This window comes from Jaculus jaculus, chromosome 12, assembly GCF_020740685.1.
Source record: "Jaculus jaculus isolate mJacJac1 chromosome 12, mJacJac1.mat.Y.cur, whole genome shotgun sequence".
NCBI classification, from domain to species: Eukaryota; Metazoa; Chordata; class Mammalia; order Rodentia; family Dipodidae; genus Jaculus; species Jaculus jaculus.
Window position 1 is genome coordinate 64,237,447 of NC_059113.1, and position 19,503 is coordinate 64,256,949.

The window sequence follows — 19,503 nt, forward strand, 5'->3', positions numbered from 1 at the left end:
GAGTGGTTGGTGCCAGACAGGTGCCTGATGAATGCCTTTTATGGTCAGCCTTTGCTAGACCCATTGTTAGGACCATCAGCCAAGTGGAGAGAAGACAAAGGAAAAAGAAACAAGGATCTAAACTGCTGGAGCTTTAGGGAGAAAAACAAGTTGTTTCTATTCTGGGAAACCAAGTCATTTCAGTTCTGGGGATCACTTGTTTAAGCAAATGGAAAGCTTTCCAAAATGGCATGGCTGTATAACAGCTCCCTTTCAATTTTGTCAAACGGTAATACAAATTTATTTGTTAGATCTCTGCTTATTTTATTTTGACATCTTATGTGTGAGGTGGCTCATACTTATGATCCCAACACTTGGAAGGCTGAGGTAGGAGGATTTCTGTGAACTCAAGGTTAGTCTGGGCTAGAGTGAGACTGTGCCTTAAAAACCAACAATAAGGTTGGGTGTGGTGGTGCATACCTTTTTTTAAAAAAAAAATTATTTATTTATTTATTTGAGAGTGACAGACACGGAGAGAAGGACAGATAGAGGGAGAGAGAGAGAGAGAGAATGGGCGCACCAGGGCTTCCAGCCTCTGCAAACGAACTCCAGGCGCGTGTGCCCCCTTGTGCATCTGGCTAACGTGGGACCTGGGGAACCAAGCCTTGAACCGGGGTCCTTAGGCTTCACAGGCAAGCGTTTAACCGCTAAGCCATCTCTCCAGCCCTGGTGCATACCTTTAATTCCAGCATTTAGGAGGCAGAGGTAGGAGGTTCATCATGAGTTCAAGGCCACCCTGAGACTATATAGTGAATTCCAGGTCAGTCTGGGCTACAGTGAGACCCTACTTTGAAAAACAAACAAGCAAATAAAAAATAGGTGGGCATGGTGCCCATGCCTTTAATACTAGAACCGGGGAGGTAGAGGTAGGAGAGTCTCCATGAGTTTCAGGGTACCCTGACACCATATAGTGAATATATAGGTCAACCTGGGGTAGAGTGAGACCCTACCTTGAAAAACCAAATAAATAAATAAGTAAATAAAACCACCAACAACAATCGTATGTTGCCTATGCTGGGTAATGGGTTAAATAGTGCTATTCACAAATTAATTGCATCCACTTTTATTACATATAAAATATTTATAATTCCTTCATTGAGCCAGTGTATAAACAGTTCTTTGTAAAAATGCAGGACTAATATGGAAATATTTACAAATTTTACCTACAGAATGGTGGGTCCACTTCAACATTTTGTTTTAGCTTCAAAATTTACTTTAAAAAAGGAATATAGTGGTTAATTTTTAAATAGCTATCTCAGATTTTAAATCTTAAAGTCTGTCACTTTTGCGGGGAGAGATGAGGATAGTATATATAATATACCCATACTCCACAATATTTATGCTGGTCATAAAGTTATCAATGTGACAGTAAGCATAGTTAGTAATGGACTAAAAAACAAACTGAAAAAGTCCAGACCCACATGAACTCACTGGTGAATTTTACCAGACCTTCATGGGAGAACTAGCACCAATGCTTCTCAAGCTTTTCCATAAAATAGAAAATTAAGGAATACTACCAAACTCCTTCTATGGTACCAGCATTACCTTGATACCAAAACCAGACAAAGACAGAACAAAAAAAGAAAATTACAGGTCAATCTCCCTTGTGAACATAGATACAAAAATTTTCAACAAAATACTGGCAAACAGAAGACAAGAATATCTCAAAAAGATCATTCACCCTGATCAAGAAGATTTTATCCCAGAGATGCAGGGATTGTGCAACATATGCAAATTGATAAATGTAATATGCCATATAAATGGACTGAAAGACAAAAATCACATGATAATCTCAATGGATACAGGAAAGGCACTTGACAAAATCCAACATCCTTTCATGATAAAAATCCTAAAGAAGCTGGGAATAGAAGGAACATAGCTCAGCATAATAAAAACTATTTATAACAAACATACAGCCAATATAATACTAAATGGAGAAAAACTTGAAGCTTTTCCACTAAAATCAGGAGCAAGGACAGAAACCAAGGACTAAAATCAGGACAAAGGTGTCCACTATCCCTACTTTTATTTAATATAGTACTGGAAGTCTTAGTTATAGCCATAGGCAAGAGACACACATAAAAGGGACACAAATTGGAAAGGAAGAGATCAAATTATCATTATTTTCAGATGATATGATTCTGTACATAAAGGTCCCTAAAGACTCTACCAGCAAACTGTTAGAGATGATAAACACGTTTAACAACATAGGAGGATACAAAATAAACACACAGAAATCAGTAGCCTTCCTATATATTTACAATAAACATGCTGAGGATGAAATCAAGGAATCTAGAGGCACCATAGTGCTGAGAAGTGACAGAGGAGTGTTCAGCACTATAACATCTCTATCACATCTTCCAAGGTCCAGGTTTCATTGCAGAAGAAAAGTCAAAGGAAGGGTAGGACAGTTTACAATGCAATCTTCCAGACACAAAATGGCCTGGATATTCATGACCTCCTAATGCCTGGTACTACCTTCACAAGTCTCTCATAATAGGAGGAAAACATGATGACATTAAAATAAGAGACTAATTGAGAGGGGGAGTTGATGGAGAGTTGACTTGTGAAGGAGAAAGTGGGAGAGGGGAAGGAATTATCATAGTTCACTCTCTATAATTATGGAAATTGTCAATAAAAATTTTAAAATAATGAAATATTGGTGATCATAATGATATTTCTGTTTGGTTTGTATGTGAGTATGGTGTGTATGTATGCATGTGGATGTCTGTATGGGTGGCAGGTATGACTGCCTGTGGAGGGCAAAAGTTGATGTCGGATATCTTTCTCAGTCATTTTCTTTTTTTTTTTTTTTTTTTTGAGAGTCTTTCACTGAACCTGGAACTCAATGGTTTGGCTAGTCAAGGTAGCTAGCACATCAAAGGGATACGCCTATGTCCATCCCCCCAGTGCTGGGATTACAGGTGTATGCCACCATGTCTATCATTTTTATGTGAGTTCTGGGGATCTGAACTCAAGTTTCCATGTTTATGTGACAAGCACTTTATCCACTGACCATCTCACCAGATCCCTAGTGATGCCTTTATCTTGTAACTTTCTTGAAATTATTCCCAAGCTATACACATCATATTTTCTTTTGTAATTGCTGGTTTATACAAATTCCACAACTTGTTTGAATCCTGCCTGATCTACATAGCAAGTTCAAAGCCAGCTAGGACTATATAGTAAAACTTTTAAAACCAATACAACAATAACAACCAACAGAAGAAAAAACAAAACCCTAGACATTATAATTTGAGATTCCCTGAATATTTAGTGATAATGACCTCAAGCATACATTTGGAAACTAGTTACTGCATGAAATTGCTACAATTAGCTTGGCCATCAATAGACAAATTAATCAGAAATATGTGGAATAAATTTACATTACCTAAAATTTTCAAGAATGCCATTTGCCTAAGTAGGAAATGAATAGAAATGACCCAAAGCCCCTAAAAGTAACTCCATACATGTCTCAGAGACACAAGATGGGAGCCAAGATTGCACAGCCTAGCGAGGACCTAATGGACTAGAGGCTTCTCATTCTGTGATCTCAGTTCAAAGCTGTGTGTGGGCTGAGTGTGGTGATGCAAGCCTGCCGTCCAAAATACAAAGGAGGCTCAGGCAGGAGGATCATAAGTTTAAGGTCTGCCTGGGCTACACAGTGAGTTCAAGTCCTGCTTCATTGAGACCCTGTCTCAAAATAAAGAGTGAAAGGGTTAAGGACATAGCTTAGTGGGAGGGGGCTTGCTCTCAGCATGAGTTAGGCCTTGAGTTCAACCCTAGCATCAACTCTGTTGTTCATAGGGAAAATTGCATATGCCATCTTTCACAGGCCTCACATCAGGGATCCCAGTGTTCTGTGCAAGCAGACTTCACACCTGGATTTCTAATTTGATTTGATCTGGACCAAATTAAGATCCATAGATAAGTGGCATGATTAGTTGTTGCTGATGTTGGAACATTTGCTGTGTTCTAGACCTCCTGTCACTGCAAACTCCAAACACATGCACTACTTCATGCATTCTGGATTTTTGTGAGTGCTGGAGAATCAAACCTGGGCTGTCATGAATTGAAAGCAAGTTCTTTTAACCACTGAGCCATCTCTCCAGAAGCTCATTGTTGTCTCCCACATCCCTCTTTCCACATTAGCAAGGGGCCACGTGTCAGCTGAAACATTGGCCACATTTGGTGAGGTCAGTTCTTAGAGGCCTAGGGCAGCATTTCTTGCCTTCACCTGGCCTGTCTCAGCTTTCCTCCCTAGGCCTTTCTTCTTCTCTGACATAAAAGCTTGTGTTTGCAGGAGAACAAGGAAGTGGTGAAGTGGGCCAACAGGAAGCCTTGGATTTGCTGGCTCCTGGGATGTGTGTGTTGGCAATGTTGTCTTGCACCTCCTCCTTGCTAAGTCTCACCCATCATGTTGCTACATCTTTGTGCTCATTGCTTCGTCTATGTGGGCCTGAGCCTTGGTCCTGGCACAAACTAGGCCAGGGTTAGTACTCCTAACTAACTTCCTCTTTGCAGATGTTCCTGAACCACTGAACTTTTGTAGGTTATAAATTCCCTGCCCCAGTAGTTAGTAAAATAAAAAAATAAATAAAGTTCACAAAGCAGCAAAGAGATAGAATTTGCAAGGGAGGGACACTTGATGGGGGGCAGGAATCATCATCAGGCATCTATCGTACTTCCCAGATTGTGCTTTTTCCAATCATCCCAAAGCCAGGCAGGTGGGTGAGGAACATACAGTTCACAAGGTCAAAGAATAGCCTTTTTTGAACCACTTTGTGCTGTGACTGACACTTTCTCATGGTGTGAAGAGCTTTACCTCACATTAGTAGGCTGCTTTCTGACTGTTTCATGGAGGAATTTTTACCATTACTTTAGTTCTAACTTCTTGTAATCTGCTGGCCAGTTAATTCTAGAATGTTCCTGAGCCCACAGAAAGTCAGTTTGAAATCTAAACCTAAATGTATTATTGATTTTGGATTCTTGAGGCCAGGATTTTGTAGTCAGCAAAACGCCTTGTGGTAAACCAGAAGTAGCCTTTATTCCTGCCTGCCTCTTTTTGGCCTGGTGTCTCCCGGCTAGTGGTTCTTCCTTCCCATCCAGGACTGGACTCCTCCACATAACATATAATGTGGAGGAACACTCTGGAAATTACATCTGTGTGTCTTTTTTTCTTCTGCTTAGCACAAAATAATAGTTGCTCAGCATAACGTGTTGAAAGAAGAAAAGGATGTATAAAATATTTATTTGGAATATACAGAAATAGAGGTTACCTGATTCCCAGGAGAGGTGAATACTATTTGTCATAAATTGCATGGTGCTAGTTTGTCATTGCTCCATTTTAACCAAACAGTTGCTTTCTGTTTGCAGCTCCTAACATAATACCTGGCAAAATGTCAAAACTCAATAAACTGCTGAATCATAGGCCACACTTTGTGTCAAACAACTTTGGCTCTCAGAGAAAAGGTAAAACAGAAACAAAGGCTTGAACTTACAGAACCAGGAGACTGAAGGGAAAGACTGGGAAGTCTACAGGTACTTCTGACTCATCTGTTCCTGGTAATCATGTACTTTGTTCCTGAACACACATGATCCTCTTAACCATTTGATTCACAAGATTTCCCTCATTTGTCTCTTTTATTTACCTCCAAAAGATGCAGGAAATGCATGCGATTCTCTTTCTTTCTTCTCACTCCTTTTCCCTTCCCTTTTTCCTTTCCCCTTCCCTTCCCTTCCCTTCCTTTATGTCAAAGAATTATAGAGTGTAGATTCTATAAACAGTAAGTGAAAAATAAAGCCAGAGCCAGGGAACTCATCTTAGTTCTGTCCTAAGAGCATTTTGCAAATTCTGTAGTTTGCCCTCTGAGGTTGAAATGTACTTGCAGCCCCATTGCCTTCAGAGCTACCTCGATGGAGGGGTTGTCCTGACATCCCCATGCAGGGACAGATAATAAACAGGCCTTGTCCCATACAATACAAATGCACAACTCAAGCCTCTTGGCCTCAGTGTAGCATTTCTCTTGGTAGAAAAAAAAAAAAAAGCAGCCTTCAATCTCCTTTCCTTTTTCTGATAAGAAGACTAAATTATTTTTCTACCTCTGGCAAAAAGCAACAGTGATGGCTGGAAGTCTTTGAGCCTCAGTCCTGACAGATCGTGCAATGTGTTCCAGCCTACAGATGGACCCAGTACCACTCGCTACACTTGGCAAAACTGTCAAAATTAACTTTCCAGAAGGTTTACAGCCAATCCATAGTTGTTTTTTTTTCTTTCTTTCAAGTAAAGCAATGGTATCCCAGCACAGCGAGCTCGGTGGTGTCTTGTGTTATGGCAGTTCTCCTCTCCTTCCTCAGATGCAGGAGAGTCTTATGAGGCCAAGCAGCACATCAAGGCCTGAATTAGAGGTGGAGCTCTTCTCCAAAGCTAGTGTCCAGATAACTGCTATTTTTAATCTGTCTGAAAATTTTCTTGGGAGCTTTCTTACAAAGTTTACCTCCCTCCATTTGACTCAGAGCTGATCTGATCCAATATTATTTCTCTGAAGACAGTTGCTTAACAGTACCAGCGCACAGAGGGTAGTGATGAGTGGAGAAACCAGTATGCTAAGCAATAATGTAATGGACAACCTGGGGAAGGAGTTGTCCATAAAGGGCTGAATAGTGTGTATGGTGTGTGTGTGTGTGTGTATGCACGCACTGGGAACTGGGTCTCCTGAATGCTAGGCACATGTTCTATTACTGAGTTACATTCTCAGCCCAAGAGCTTTGAAAATCTTTCAAAATGCCAAGTAATACTACATATAAGACATGATAAGAGGTACTAACTACAACAAATTAAATCATGTAAGTCACTAGCCAAGCAAACAATGCCAGCCTGGCCACATGAGAATTGTGTTTCAAAACCTCCACAGAATTCTAAAAACAAAAACATTTTAAATAACTTAAATTGAAAATTGTGCACAAGGTTCAATTATTGGATACATTTTTGTGTGCTTAGAATAATGTGGTCATAAATCTGTTTTCAAATACAGTTTATGAAATCTAAATACAGATTGAGAGTTTCTGGTAATAACTCAGCATCAGTGATAACATATATAACAAGAATAAAAGCCACCCCAGACTCCTTAGGTTAATTACAATAGTTAAAATCAGCCATACTTGTTTTGTTTTATATCTTAATTTACTTGTAGAAAAATTTGGGCTGGACAGATGGCTCAGCAGTTAAGGCACTTGCCTGCAGAGCCCAACGACCAGAGTCTGAGTCCCAAGTACCCACATAAAGCCAGATGCACAAAGTGGTGCATACATCTACAGTTTGTTTGTAGCAGCTGGAGGTCCTCCTGTGTCCATTCTGTCTGTCTGCTTCCTCTCTCTTCTTACAAATAAATAAAAATATAAAAACAAAAAAATTAAATTTCATATGTTTCTTGTGCTATAATATTGCTTAGACATTTCTGCTTTGACCCTCAGCAAATACCTTCACCTACCCCTTTTGTAAATGATTCCATTTTTCCTCCAATACCTTAATCACAGAGAAGGGACAACTCTTTTAAAGGAAGCTTCTTCTGGTATGTTTGAATAAAGGCAAAACCTACTTTAAGTGCTCTTCCTATAGGATAGCATGGAAGTCACGTTAGGCTCTTTCCCCCATGAATGTGAAGGCACAATCATGTGCATCTGCGGGAAGAGTATACACTTTAAAAGCAAATGCCTGTTCTTTGTTTTCTGTATCTTAATTCACTGTGGCAAGCACCCAGGAAGTGTCAACCAAGGTCATCCTGAGCTATGTGAAAAACTCCTGAGGAACCCGTCCCCCAGATGGGTACATTATGAGACAGTGCCCCTCCTCTTTACTTGGTATAATTCCTCCCAGCTGTAAAACTCTTGGGTCTGGTGACAAAGTCTACACTAGCTTTCCAGCAGTTTTCATCCCTGAAAGGACATTCACTTACATGAACAGTCTTGATTGCCACTGAACAAGTCCTCCAAACCTGCTAGGTTGGCTCCCCATTCACTGAGTCACTCAGCCTGCCCTCTCCATTTGTCCAGAGCAGAAGCCCATTTCCTCACTACAATCCTGTCCTAAAACCTACCAAAGTAGGTTCCACCCAACTGTGAATAGTGGTGTGTGTGGGGTTGGGTTGGGACCTAGCACCTTGTGCATACTAGGCAAGCATCTTACCACTGAACTAGACTCCATGCCCTAGACGTGGTGGCTTTGTTAGTTTGCTTAGAAACAACACCTGGCTATGTAGCCTAGGCTGCAAAGTCATAGAGCAAGCACAGGGTCTGTTCTCTAAGAATCCCCTGTGATGAGGCTGATGCTTCTCCCCAAGGAGTAAGAAAGCTAAATCTAGATGCTGAGACAACTTCAATAAGTCTGCTCCCAGGATGTGACTAAAGTCACCTTTAGAGATGCTGAGGTTTGTGTCGCCTCCCTGACACCAGGTTCATGTTGCCAGATACTTTCCTACCTCCCTCTGAGTTTTCAAAAAATTGTTTGAACTTCCCTATTCCAGAAAGCTCCCCAAATATGAATAGTTATTAACTGGAAAAATGTGGTCTTCTTTGTTCTAGTATAATCAATCAATTGAAGAATAAGATGTACTAAGGCCTTTTATTTTTCACAATAGACTCAGAGGCAACAATCAGTCAGTATACATATTTGACTTTTTGAGATAGGGTCTGGCTCTAGTCAGGATGACCTGGAATTTCCTACGTAGTTTTAGTCTGGCCTCAAACTTACAGCAATACTCCTACCTCTGCCTCCTGAGTTTTGGGATTAACTGTTTTTATAAACTAGAAGAAAACTCTGACAATCATTGGCAGAGAAGCTGGATCAAGTTTTCACTGAAAATTTGTATAAGAAAGTTTTTGACTACAGAATTCAAGTGCTATATCTGATTATTTGGTGTCCAAAACATAAATTGATTCTTGTAATTCGTCTATTTATCTCTTTCTAAAAGTAAGAGGGGTACTAGTTGGGAAGAAAGGATTCAGCAGGAGTAGAAGGGGGATAAGACAGGATAATGGGGTGAATGTGATCAAAATACATCATGTACATGTGTGAAACTGCCAATAAATACTAAATAAATAAGATTGTCTTTTAAAAAGGCAATGCTGAAATAATTGGATATCTATTTGGAAAACCAAAGAACTTAACCTTCAACTATACATTGCACCTTCTACTATACATTAAATACAGTTTTGGGTGGGGACCTAGAGACCTTGATATGAAAAGAAGCTTATAAGTAATTGCAAGGTAAGTTTTTTTTTTTTTTTCACAAGATCTAGAAAGCAGAAAGACCTTGGTGAGACCTATTATGGTTAGCTTTTGTGTACCAAAATACATCATTCAAGAGTGAAAGGTGTTTCCAGAGTCACAGAAGACACTTGGAAGTTCTTACTGACATAGACTCAACCAGAACATTCAATGAGCTCATTATATGACGAAGAAAAAGATAACATCCACTACAGAAAATGGACAAAAGCTTAAACAGATAATTTGTAAATTGGCATTGAATGACTGACAATATAGGATGATGTAAACTAAGCCTAAGTGTCAAGAGTGGCATAGCTATGTTTGGCCAAATGCCACATATGTGTTGGTTATTGCCAGAAGATTATCATGGAGCTGAAAAATCCCTATCACCTAGTGATATCATAGCTGTTGTCATGCATGGAGTGATGTCTTTCTCAGATGTCTGTTGTAGAGAAGTATAGCATGAGTGATGATATACTGATAACAAAGCACTGATAATGGTCATATGCTCACAATACTACACTTTCCTTTGTTTAATTTTCTTTCTTGAGACAGCCTGGCCTGGAACTTGTCATCCTCCTGCTCAGCTTCCCGAGTATGGGAATTGTAGGCATGCACTACCTTGCTTGGCTTACAGCACTTGTTATTGTTATTTTAGAGCGTGTTCTTTCTACTTAGAAAGGCAAGCTTACTGCATGGATGTGCAGTGTCATACTGCAGCAAACCTTGAACACCTCATACTCACTGCATCTCTTGGTGGAATCAGAGACATGTTAAATGGCTGACAGATCCCACATAGGTTTGTCTAAATACATTCTAAGTTGTGTGACCCAACCATGTCTTTCTGAGAACGCACTGTCTTAATCTATACATAATTGCACTAGTAGACACCCACCAGAAAGGCTGAACTTTCAAGGCTGCTGAAGATGTGGAAGAAAACAGGAGCTTACACGCTACTGACAGGATGTGCAAATTAACACAACTACATAAGAAACCAGTTTGGCAGAATTAGTAAAAGTCACAAGTAAATTTGTATTAAAATGACGTAGAATTCCATTTTTAAGCACAGCCCAGAGCAAATAGTTGCAGGTGTCTTGTGCGTCACAGGCTCATGCCTCACTGTAGAAGCTCCGCAAGATCCCGACAGGGTGATGCACATCCTCTAAGACCAAAATGTGTCACTTATATGCATCAGAGAGCCTGTGTTAATGAACTCAGTTGAACTGCAGTGGCTGACCCTTAGGAACAGGCAACTGCAAAAGAAGCCAGTAACAAAGCCCGGTGTGGTGGCACACACCTTTAATCCCAGCACTCAGAAGACTGAGATAGTAGAATCGTCATGAGTTCAAGGCCAACCTGGGGTTAGAGAGAAAGTTCCAAGTCAGCCTGGGCTACAATGAGACCCTGCCTCAAAAGACAAAAACAAATAAAAAATTCCAGAGTAACAAATGCATTCATCCTGCCTAATTACATGTTTCAAGGTAAGTGAGTTGTGCAAGGGGACTCACAGCTAGACGTTAAGGAATAAAGTCCTGCGTGCTGGCCAGGGCTGACTCCAGGGTCAGCTGTGTGAGAACGGAGGCAGTAGTGGCAGTGTGGTGCTGGGCTGCTGAGCGTGGCAGGGCCGTATTCCTAGATCTCGGTGCTTCTCCACTTGTGGTGAGCTGTAGGTTTGTTTCACCTGTTTTTTCTGTATCTTTCAGTACAAAATATCTGTATTTCTTCCCCTAAACCTTCTTTTATCTCACCTCATTGTCAGAAGATCAATCATTCTGTAGTTTTGTAGTCCAACTCCCGTAACAGGTGTTTCCTTCCGACCAGTACCAGGTCACTAGTGACCTCCAAGCTGGCAAACCCAATGAGCCTATATGAGTTCTATGCTTACTGTGCCCTGTTGGCCCTGTGGCTGCCCCCTCTATGCCCACCATTTGTCTGGCTCTATGCCTAGCTCTCCTGTGGCTCCCTGTCCTTCTCTGAATCCTGTATCTTCTCTGCTTCCTCAGCCTTCCTGTGTACAAGGTTTCCCTTTGCAGTTGCCTCCCCCCACACTCCTGTTCATATCTGCTTGGGGTATCAGAGACCTCAAACATGTGTCCTCCAGGCCAAGGTGAATGTGAACTGTAAGCTTCCTACCAGATCCATATCTTGATTGTGACATTTGGAATCTCAACCAACAGGTCCCAAATGGAACTCTTTCTCTTCCTTATTCAACTTTAGTCCCAGATGAACAAAAACAAATTCCTTCCAAGCCGGGTGTGATAGCTCACACCTTTAATTCCAGCACTCAGGAACCTGAGGTAGCTCACACCTTTAATTCCAGCACTCAGGAACCTGAGGTAGGGGAAGATGTGGCTTGCTGACTGAGTTACAAGTCAGCCTGGGCTAGAGTGACATCCTGCCTCATAAACAAAAAAAACAAACAAAAATCTCTTCCAAGTTGACATTCCAAACTATAAACGTTCACTTCTCTCTGCTCTGGCACAAAGAGCTATGATTATATTTATGCCAGATACTGTTTTTCATCTGCATGTATATGTGTATTACATACACCTTATTTTATTTTTTTTTTTGAGGTAGGGTCTCATTCTAGTCCAGACTGATCTGAAACTCATAATGCTCTTACCTAAGCCTCATGAAGGCTGGGATTACAGGCATGAGCCACTATTTTATTTATTTATTCTGGTTTTTCAAGGTAGGTTCTCACTCTAGTCCAGGCTGACCTGGAATTCACTATGTAATCTCAGGCTGATCCTCTTACCTCTGCTTCCTGAGTGCTGAGATTAAAGGCGTGCTCCACTATGACCAATTTCCAGCTTACTTTTTATAGTATTGTGTATTACCATAGTTAATTTTCCCAATAAGCCTGACATTGGCAATATTCTGATCCTGTTTTTACAGAGGAGACACTGAAAGTTCAGATGAGAGCAACTCTTGCATCCTGTCCCCACTTTTTTTTTTTTGGGGGGGGAGTTTCCATGGTAGGGTTTACTCCAGCCCAGGATGACCTGGAATTCACTATGGAGTCTCAGGGTGGCCTCTAACTCAGGGCAATCATCCTACCTCTGCCTCCCAAGTGCTGGGATTAAAGGCGTGCGCCATGTGCCACCACACCTGGCCCTTCCCCACTTTTGATTCTCCACTGTGGAGCAGCTCATATGAGAACTCAAAACCTGTGCCCATGCCTCTGGTCTAGACTCCTTTCTGGTATCCCAACATTTTCATCTACCTTCAACATGGTTACTAGAAGCCTCTGAAATAATAATTTAATGGAAAATTCTAATGATTTCCTCTCAAATGCTTTAGCACATGGAGGTCACATCACCTGGGTACCACCAGTCTGTTCCTTTCCCTTACACCCTCTTTCTGCTTCCATTGCAGACCTATGCCCATCTCTCAGGCCCCTGAGCCTATGTCCAAATGCTCTTTGCCTGAGATGTTTTGTTGACCCCTTTCTTTCCTGAGGAATCCTTTCTTGCTTTGTCAGTCTACCCAAGCAATCACACCCCCTGTGGCACTGTTGAGAGTCCCTAGTTGGCCCAACCCGAACTCCATATTGGGTTTCAGTACACTTTTTCCATCACATTATGCTGCAGCTGCTCATTTCTGCCTCCTCTACTTCTTGAGGGCAAAAGCAGTGGCTCTCTCCTGGAACTGATAGTCCTCTCTTACTGCTGACCATTCCCAAGGAACAACTGATGATCTGCTGAGTACATATAGCTCTCCAGAAAACTCCTGGTGAAAAGCAGGCTTTGAAAAAAACGAACCCAGTTTCTGCTTGCTAGTGGTGGTGTCTATACCATGACACTCTGCTGGGATGAGTGTGCCCCACTCCAAACCCTGAAACCTGGAAATGCTGTTTGATAGAATAGTGAGGGATAAGAAAATGGTCTCCTAGTGCACGTCCTTCAGTGTGTGAGTAACCAGTTACAGTGACACAGACCCTTTTCCTGCAGATACCTTTTTTTTTTGTCACTGCTAAACTCACATTGACTCCTTCACACTACACCCCTTCTGTTCTATTGAGGCATAATAGATCCCATGCGATATCACCCTCCCTTATTTAATGCTTATAAAGAGCATCAGGATATGACACCTTCAAAATATGCCACTGCTCCAAACATGTGGAACTTTAAATACTTGTAAAATGTGTATACTCTTTCTCCCATTAATTTGTCTTTTTTCTGGTTTAATTTGCAGCCCTCAGGAACTTACTCTGAAAGGATAGGAGGAAGTCCCTTCTGTCCTCACACTTATAAGCTATGACAAGTTGTGATTACTGTACACATGACCAGCTGAGGCTCAGGGAAGTTACAGGACCACATGGCTGGAAAATTCAGGACCCACGTGAAGCCTTTGTTGTAATTATTGAAAAGCTCTGTTTTACCCATCTAGTGCCCAAGAAGCCCAAGGATAGCTCAGCCTTGCTCATGTGGCCTATGTCTTTCCAAAGCTGTGATGTTGAATGCCAGGTAAGGAAAGGAAGAAGACCCAGGGACAATTTAGAAATCGAGGTGCCACAGCCAGGCAAAATAGTATCACCTGGCCTCTGACAGGCCTCCTTCTGGGACCCCGCCTGTGGCACCCAGCCCTGGGATCAGCAGTATTAATTTTTGAGTAGTTTTGGTTGAGTACATTAGGTAATTTGCATAAGCCATAGAGGCAGTCTCCTAGCCCATATACCACAACTTCTGAGGAACCCCTACAAGAGTCTGCTTATTCCAACCAGAATCTGCATGTCCCTTCTCTTCCCTTCCAGGGCTTGGGAAAGGGGCCTATAGGTAAATGTGTGAACCTGGCTGTGTGCCCCAGTGGGGAAGGAAGAGGAAGTCGGTTTACTTCGGAGTGACAGAGCAAGTCCGAATCTGCACAGAACCTTAAAAGAGACTTTTCAGGTTTTTCAGCACCGAAGAGCCCAGGACAGGAAAAATCATGGCTTAACGCTTGCCATTGATTCTGATTTGTTGCTCAGAGACCTCACTGTTTCCATGCGGAATCTGGCGTCCCTGAAGGGGTGAAGGGAGAGCAGGCTCCCTCGCTTCTGCTTACCTGGAAGGCGGAGTTGCTGTGGCCCTGGGCACTGGCGCTGGGGGCTGCAGGACTCTTCAGCTCCAAGTTCATTTTGCAGCTGGGCTGGAATTCCTTTCCTGTGTCTGACCTGGAGGTCCTGGTGCCTGAGCAAAAGAACACAGCCTCTATTATGTCAGAAGGCCACCTGCTGCTGTGAAACCCTGAACATTGCTTCAGTTTGGAAACTTTTATAATAATCTCCTGAATGACTTGGGCTGACATCAGGTTGGGGTGGGGCGGGAGGGGCCTAGGGATGGGCGGGGTGAGACTTCAGCTCAGACTCTCCCACTTCCCTCCTCTTTCCAGAGCCATTTTTGGAGAGAAAATGTTTGTAATGTACAAATGAGAGATATCACTTTCTATGTAGTTTTTAGTGAAACAATCTATTTTGGGATGGGGAGATGGCTCTGCCGTTAAAGGCGCTTGCTTGCAAAGCCTTCTGGCCAGGTTTCGATTCCTCAGTACCTACATTAAGCCAGATGCACAAAGTGGAGCATGCATATGGAGTTTATCTGCAGAGGCAAGAGACCCTGGCACATCTGTTCCTTCCCCTCCCCACTTACAAACAAGAATAACTCCCAATAGTTTATTTCCTGTGGACATTGTTGGGGAGACTAAGCAGATGTTGGAGTGGCACCATTTAGTTCCACTGAATGATCACTTCCCCTTTGCCAGGCACATGTTAGGTACAATATACACAACTTTGTATTCTGTCTAAAGAAACAATATAGGACAGGGAGAATTAAATTCAGGTCTGGCCATTCCATTACATGCTTCAGCTTGACTTCAAAAATCCAAGTTCACGGGCTGGAGAGATGGCTTAGCGGTTAAGCGCTTGCCTGTGAAGCCTAAGGACCCCGGTTCGAGGCTTGGTTCCCCAGGTCCCACGTTAGCCAGATGCACAAGGGGGCGCACGCATCTGGAGTTCGTTTACAGAGGCTGGAAGCCCTGGCGCGCCCATTCTCTCTCTCCCTCTATCTGTCTTTCTCTCTATGTCTGTCACTCTCAAATAACTAAATAAAAAACGAATAAAAAATATTTACAAAAAAATCCAAGTTCACTTAGTAATAGGATCTTTTACCTATGGGAGCATTAGCTGTAGAATTCCTTTAGAATGGGGATTTCTCCCTAGAGCATTTTAAATGAACTATTATGCATCTGATCATTATTGCATAAATATAAAAATGCTTTTAATTAGTGAGAAACTAGAATCATAAAATTTAATATTGCAGAACAATAAATGAAAGAATTACTACTAGTGGTTGTCTCTCTGCATTATGGCTTTTATGAGCTATGCATTTTGATGTGATTTTTTTTTGTTTTTACAAAAAGCATGGCATACTTTTATTTTCACATATATATAACACTTAAGAGCTCAGTGGAACCTATTGTGTCATCAAACTACACATCCAGACCATTGCCTGTTTCCGTATTGCCTGAGAATTAAGTGGGTTGTAGTGTAAATGATTGAAAAGTAATTGAAAGGAAGAATAGTTTTTTCTTATGTTATTTATTTATTTATTTATTTCGAGGCAGGGTCTCACTCTAGCTCAGGCTGATCTGGAATTCACTATGGAGTCTCAGGGTGGCCTAGAGCTCTTGATGATCCTCTTATCTATACCTCCCTAGTGCTGAGGTTAAAGTTGTGCACCACCACGCTCAGCAAAGGAAGAATACTTTATTTTTAAATTTCTATTTGTTTTTTAAGATTAGACTACAAAGTAATGGGTTTCATCATGACAATCTCACATTCTTCTCATTGATTCCCTTCCCCACTGTCTCCCTCTCTTTTTCCTTCCCATCCCTCTCTAGTTGATTCCTTTCCTCCCGTTTGTTCCCCCTTCTACTTTCCTGCCCTATGTAGGAGAGGCTATTTTATGAATCATGCAAATTATATGAACTTCAAATTGTTGTGTCCAGAAAGAAAGAGTAGCTGGAGCACAAGTATGCTCATTTTTTTATGTCTTGTCTGTGGCCACTGTAATTCTGGGTCATGATAGAAAATATTATGGGGACATGGGAGGGAGAGGAGCCACTCACTCCAGACTCTGGTTGAGGCCTCTTGCTAGCTGAGAAGCAGGGATTCCAGGAGCAGGAGAGATGGCTCCAGGGGTGAGATGCCTGCTGTGCAACCACAGGGACCTGGTGTTGGATCCCCAGTATCCACTCAAAAATGCCAGGAATCCCTCTGCTGGGGAAGGAAGTCTGGGTCCCTGGGGCTCATAGGCTAGTTAGTCTAGCCAAATCCTGGAAATATCCAACCAGGGAGAGACCTTGCCTCTAAAAATAAGGTAGAGCAATTGAGTAAGATCCAAGACATTGAACTCTGGCCTCCACATGCATGAGCACACCTGCACACACATGTGCAACCACACATAAATGACCATGGAATAAATACACAAATACACAAATGCACCTACACACACATGCTGGGCTTTTTGGTCAAATGATTTCTATATACTAGCTATTCCATTCCCCAAGAGTTGTCTGACAAAGACTGAGAATCCATGTATGTCCATGCCCTGAGACCACATTTTATAATTACTGAAAGCATGAAAGTAGAAATAAGTAAACACCTTGGTTTTCTTGCCTTATGTATGCACAAAGTCATTTTTATGATGGTATTTCCAACAGGAATAAAATAAACTAAAAAGAGTTGGGTGTAGCACTTGTGCTGTGCTGAGGAGGGTATCAGAAGCTGTGTGTTGTTCTCTGTCCTGCTGTTCTTGCTGAAGACCGTTCATGTTCACATTAGCATTTGTCTATGCAGCTTGAAATAGTTAAGTACCAATAATACCTTCAATATTAAAATTAAATGAGCTGGGCGTGATGGCGCACACCTTTAATCCCAGGGCTCAGGAGGCTGAGGTAGGAGAATTGTTGTGAGTTTGAGGCAATCTGAGACTGCATAGTGAGTTCCAGATCAGCCTGGGCTAGAATGAGACACTACCTTGAAAAACCAAAAATAAAAAAATAAAAATAAAAATGAATAAATAAGAAAAATGAACTGGGCTCTTCAATCACACACTTGAGAGGCAGAAGTAGGAGGACTGTGCTGAGTTCGAGGTAACCCTGAAACTACATAGTGAATTCCAGGTCAGCCTGGGCTAGAGAGAGAGAGAGAGAGAGACCCTACCTCCAAAATAAATACATAAATATAAAAATAAATTAAGAAAAAGAAAAGGAAAAGGAAAAATGTGCCTGGTATGGTAGCCCATGTTTGTGATCTTTGTACTTAGAGGATGAGGTAGAGGTAGGAAGAGCTGCATAGTAAGACCCTAATATAATAACTCAAAAAGAAAATTTAAAAAAGGCTGGAGGAATGGCTTAGCGGTTAAGGTGTTTGCCTGCAAAGCCAAAGGACCTAGGTTCAATTCCCCAGGACCCACATTAGCCAGATGCATAAAGAGGTGCACGTGTCTGGAGCTCAGTTTCAGTGGCTGGAGGCCCTGGCATGCTCTCTCTCTCTCTCTCTCTTTCAAATAAATAAATAAATAAATAAATAAATAAATAAATAAATAAATAAATAAATAAATAAATTTAAAAAAGAATAAGGAAAGAAAGAAAAAAAAGCAATCCTGGATTGTTTAGAAATTGCTTAATCTAGTTAAGCAGTTACTCAATTTCAATTACTCAGAACATCCAAAAGAAGCACAAGTTTGCAAGCATGCATGTTGGGGCTGTGGATGCATAGAGTGGTAGAGTCTGTGCTTAGCACATAAGGGGTCCAGGTCTGGGGCTCAAGCTCTAGAACCAACAAATAAATAACACATAATTTTAAGAAAGGAACTATCTGAACTGGGTGTGATGGCACACAATTTTAATACCAGCACTTGGGAGACTGAGGTAGGAGGATCATTGTGAGTTTGAGGCATTCTGAAACTACATAATGAATTCCAGGTCAGCCTGGGGTAGAGCGAGACCCTACCTTGAAAAACCACGCATACACACACACACACAAAATAGTGAATTCCAGAACAGCCTGGACTAGAGTGAGAGCAAGACCTTACCTAAACAAATAAATTAATAAAATAAAATAAAAATTATATATATTATACATATATATAAGGTGGAAATACTTCAAGAATTGTTTATAGAGCAATATTTTCTTTGCAGTTAGGTTCTACTTTCTTTTTTCTTTCTTTTCTTTTCTTTTCTTTTTTTTTTTTTGTAGGGAGGAAGCAAAATCTAACTCTGGACCAAACCTGACCTTGGACTCACTCTGTAGCCCAGGTGAGCTGCTTCTGCTGCTTCTTCTTTTTCTTTTTATTCCTCTTTCTCCACTACTACTACTACTACTACTACTACTTCTCCTTCTTCTTCTTCTTCTCTTCTTCTTCTTCTTCTTCTTCTTCCTCCTCCTCCTCCTCCTCCTCCTCCTCCTCCTCCTCCTCCTCCTCCTCCTCCTCCTCCTCCTCCTCCTTCTTCTTCTTCTTCTTCTTCTTCCTTTCTTCTCCTTCTCCTTCTCCTTCTCCTTCTTCTCCTTCTTCTTCTTCTCCTCCTCCTCCTCCTCCTCTTCCTCCTCCTCCTCCTCCTCTCCCTCCTCCCCCTCCCGCTCCTCCCCCTCCTCCTTCTTCTTCCACTTCTCCTCCTCCTCCTCCTCCTCCCCCTCCCCCTCCTCCTCCCCTCCCCCTCCTCCTCCTCCTCCTTCTTCCACTTCTCCTTCTCCTTCTTCTTTCACTTCTCCTCCTCCTCCTCCTTCTTCTTCTTCTTCTTCTTTTACTTCTGCCTCTCCTCCTCTTCCTCCTCCTCCTCCTTCTTCTTCTTCTTCTCCTCCTTCTCCTCCTCCCTCTCCCTCTCCTTCTTCTCCTTCTCCTTCTCCTTCTCCTCCTCCTTCTTCTTCGTCTTCTTCTTCTTCTTCTTCTTCTCCTTCTTCTTCTTTCTATCTTCCCCTAGCCCCGGTTCAGGCTAGCTTTGAACTCATGGCAACCCCATACCTCAGCGTCCCTGGATACTAGGCAGATGCCACCACAGTGACTTTGGTTTTACTTTTCACTGCTCCCACGGCACTGCTAGGTTCCAGGAAAGGTCATAGAATGCTCATGGCAGTGCCTTGCCACAGCCTCTGGCACCTGGAGAATGTCTATGTGTGCAAGGGATATTTGGCCTTTTGTATCACATCAGCTAGAATT

The 19,503-nt window shown here is 41.9% G+C and overlaps 1 protein-coding gene across 1 annotated transcript in view; it reads right to left on the reverse strand.

Moving 5' to 3' along the window:
* Slc28a3 (solute carrier family 28 member 3) overlaps positions 1–14,422 on the reverse strand; it is a 72,732-nt gene extending 58,310 nt beyond the window's left edge. The window contains exon 1 of the mRNA XM_004671001.2: positions 14,351–14,422. Within this exon, the coding sequence (XP_004671058.1) occupies positions 14,351–14,422 (72 nt within the window). The remainder of the gene's footprint in view (positions 1–14,350) is intronic.
* Between the last annotated feature and the right edge of the window lie 5,081 nt (positions 14,423–19,503).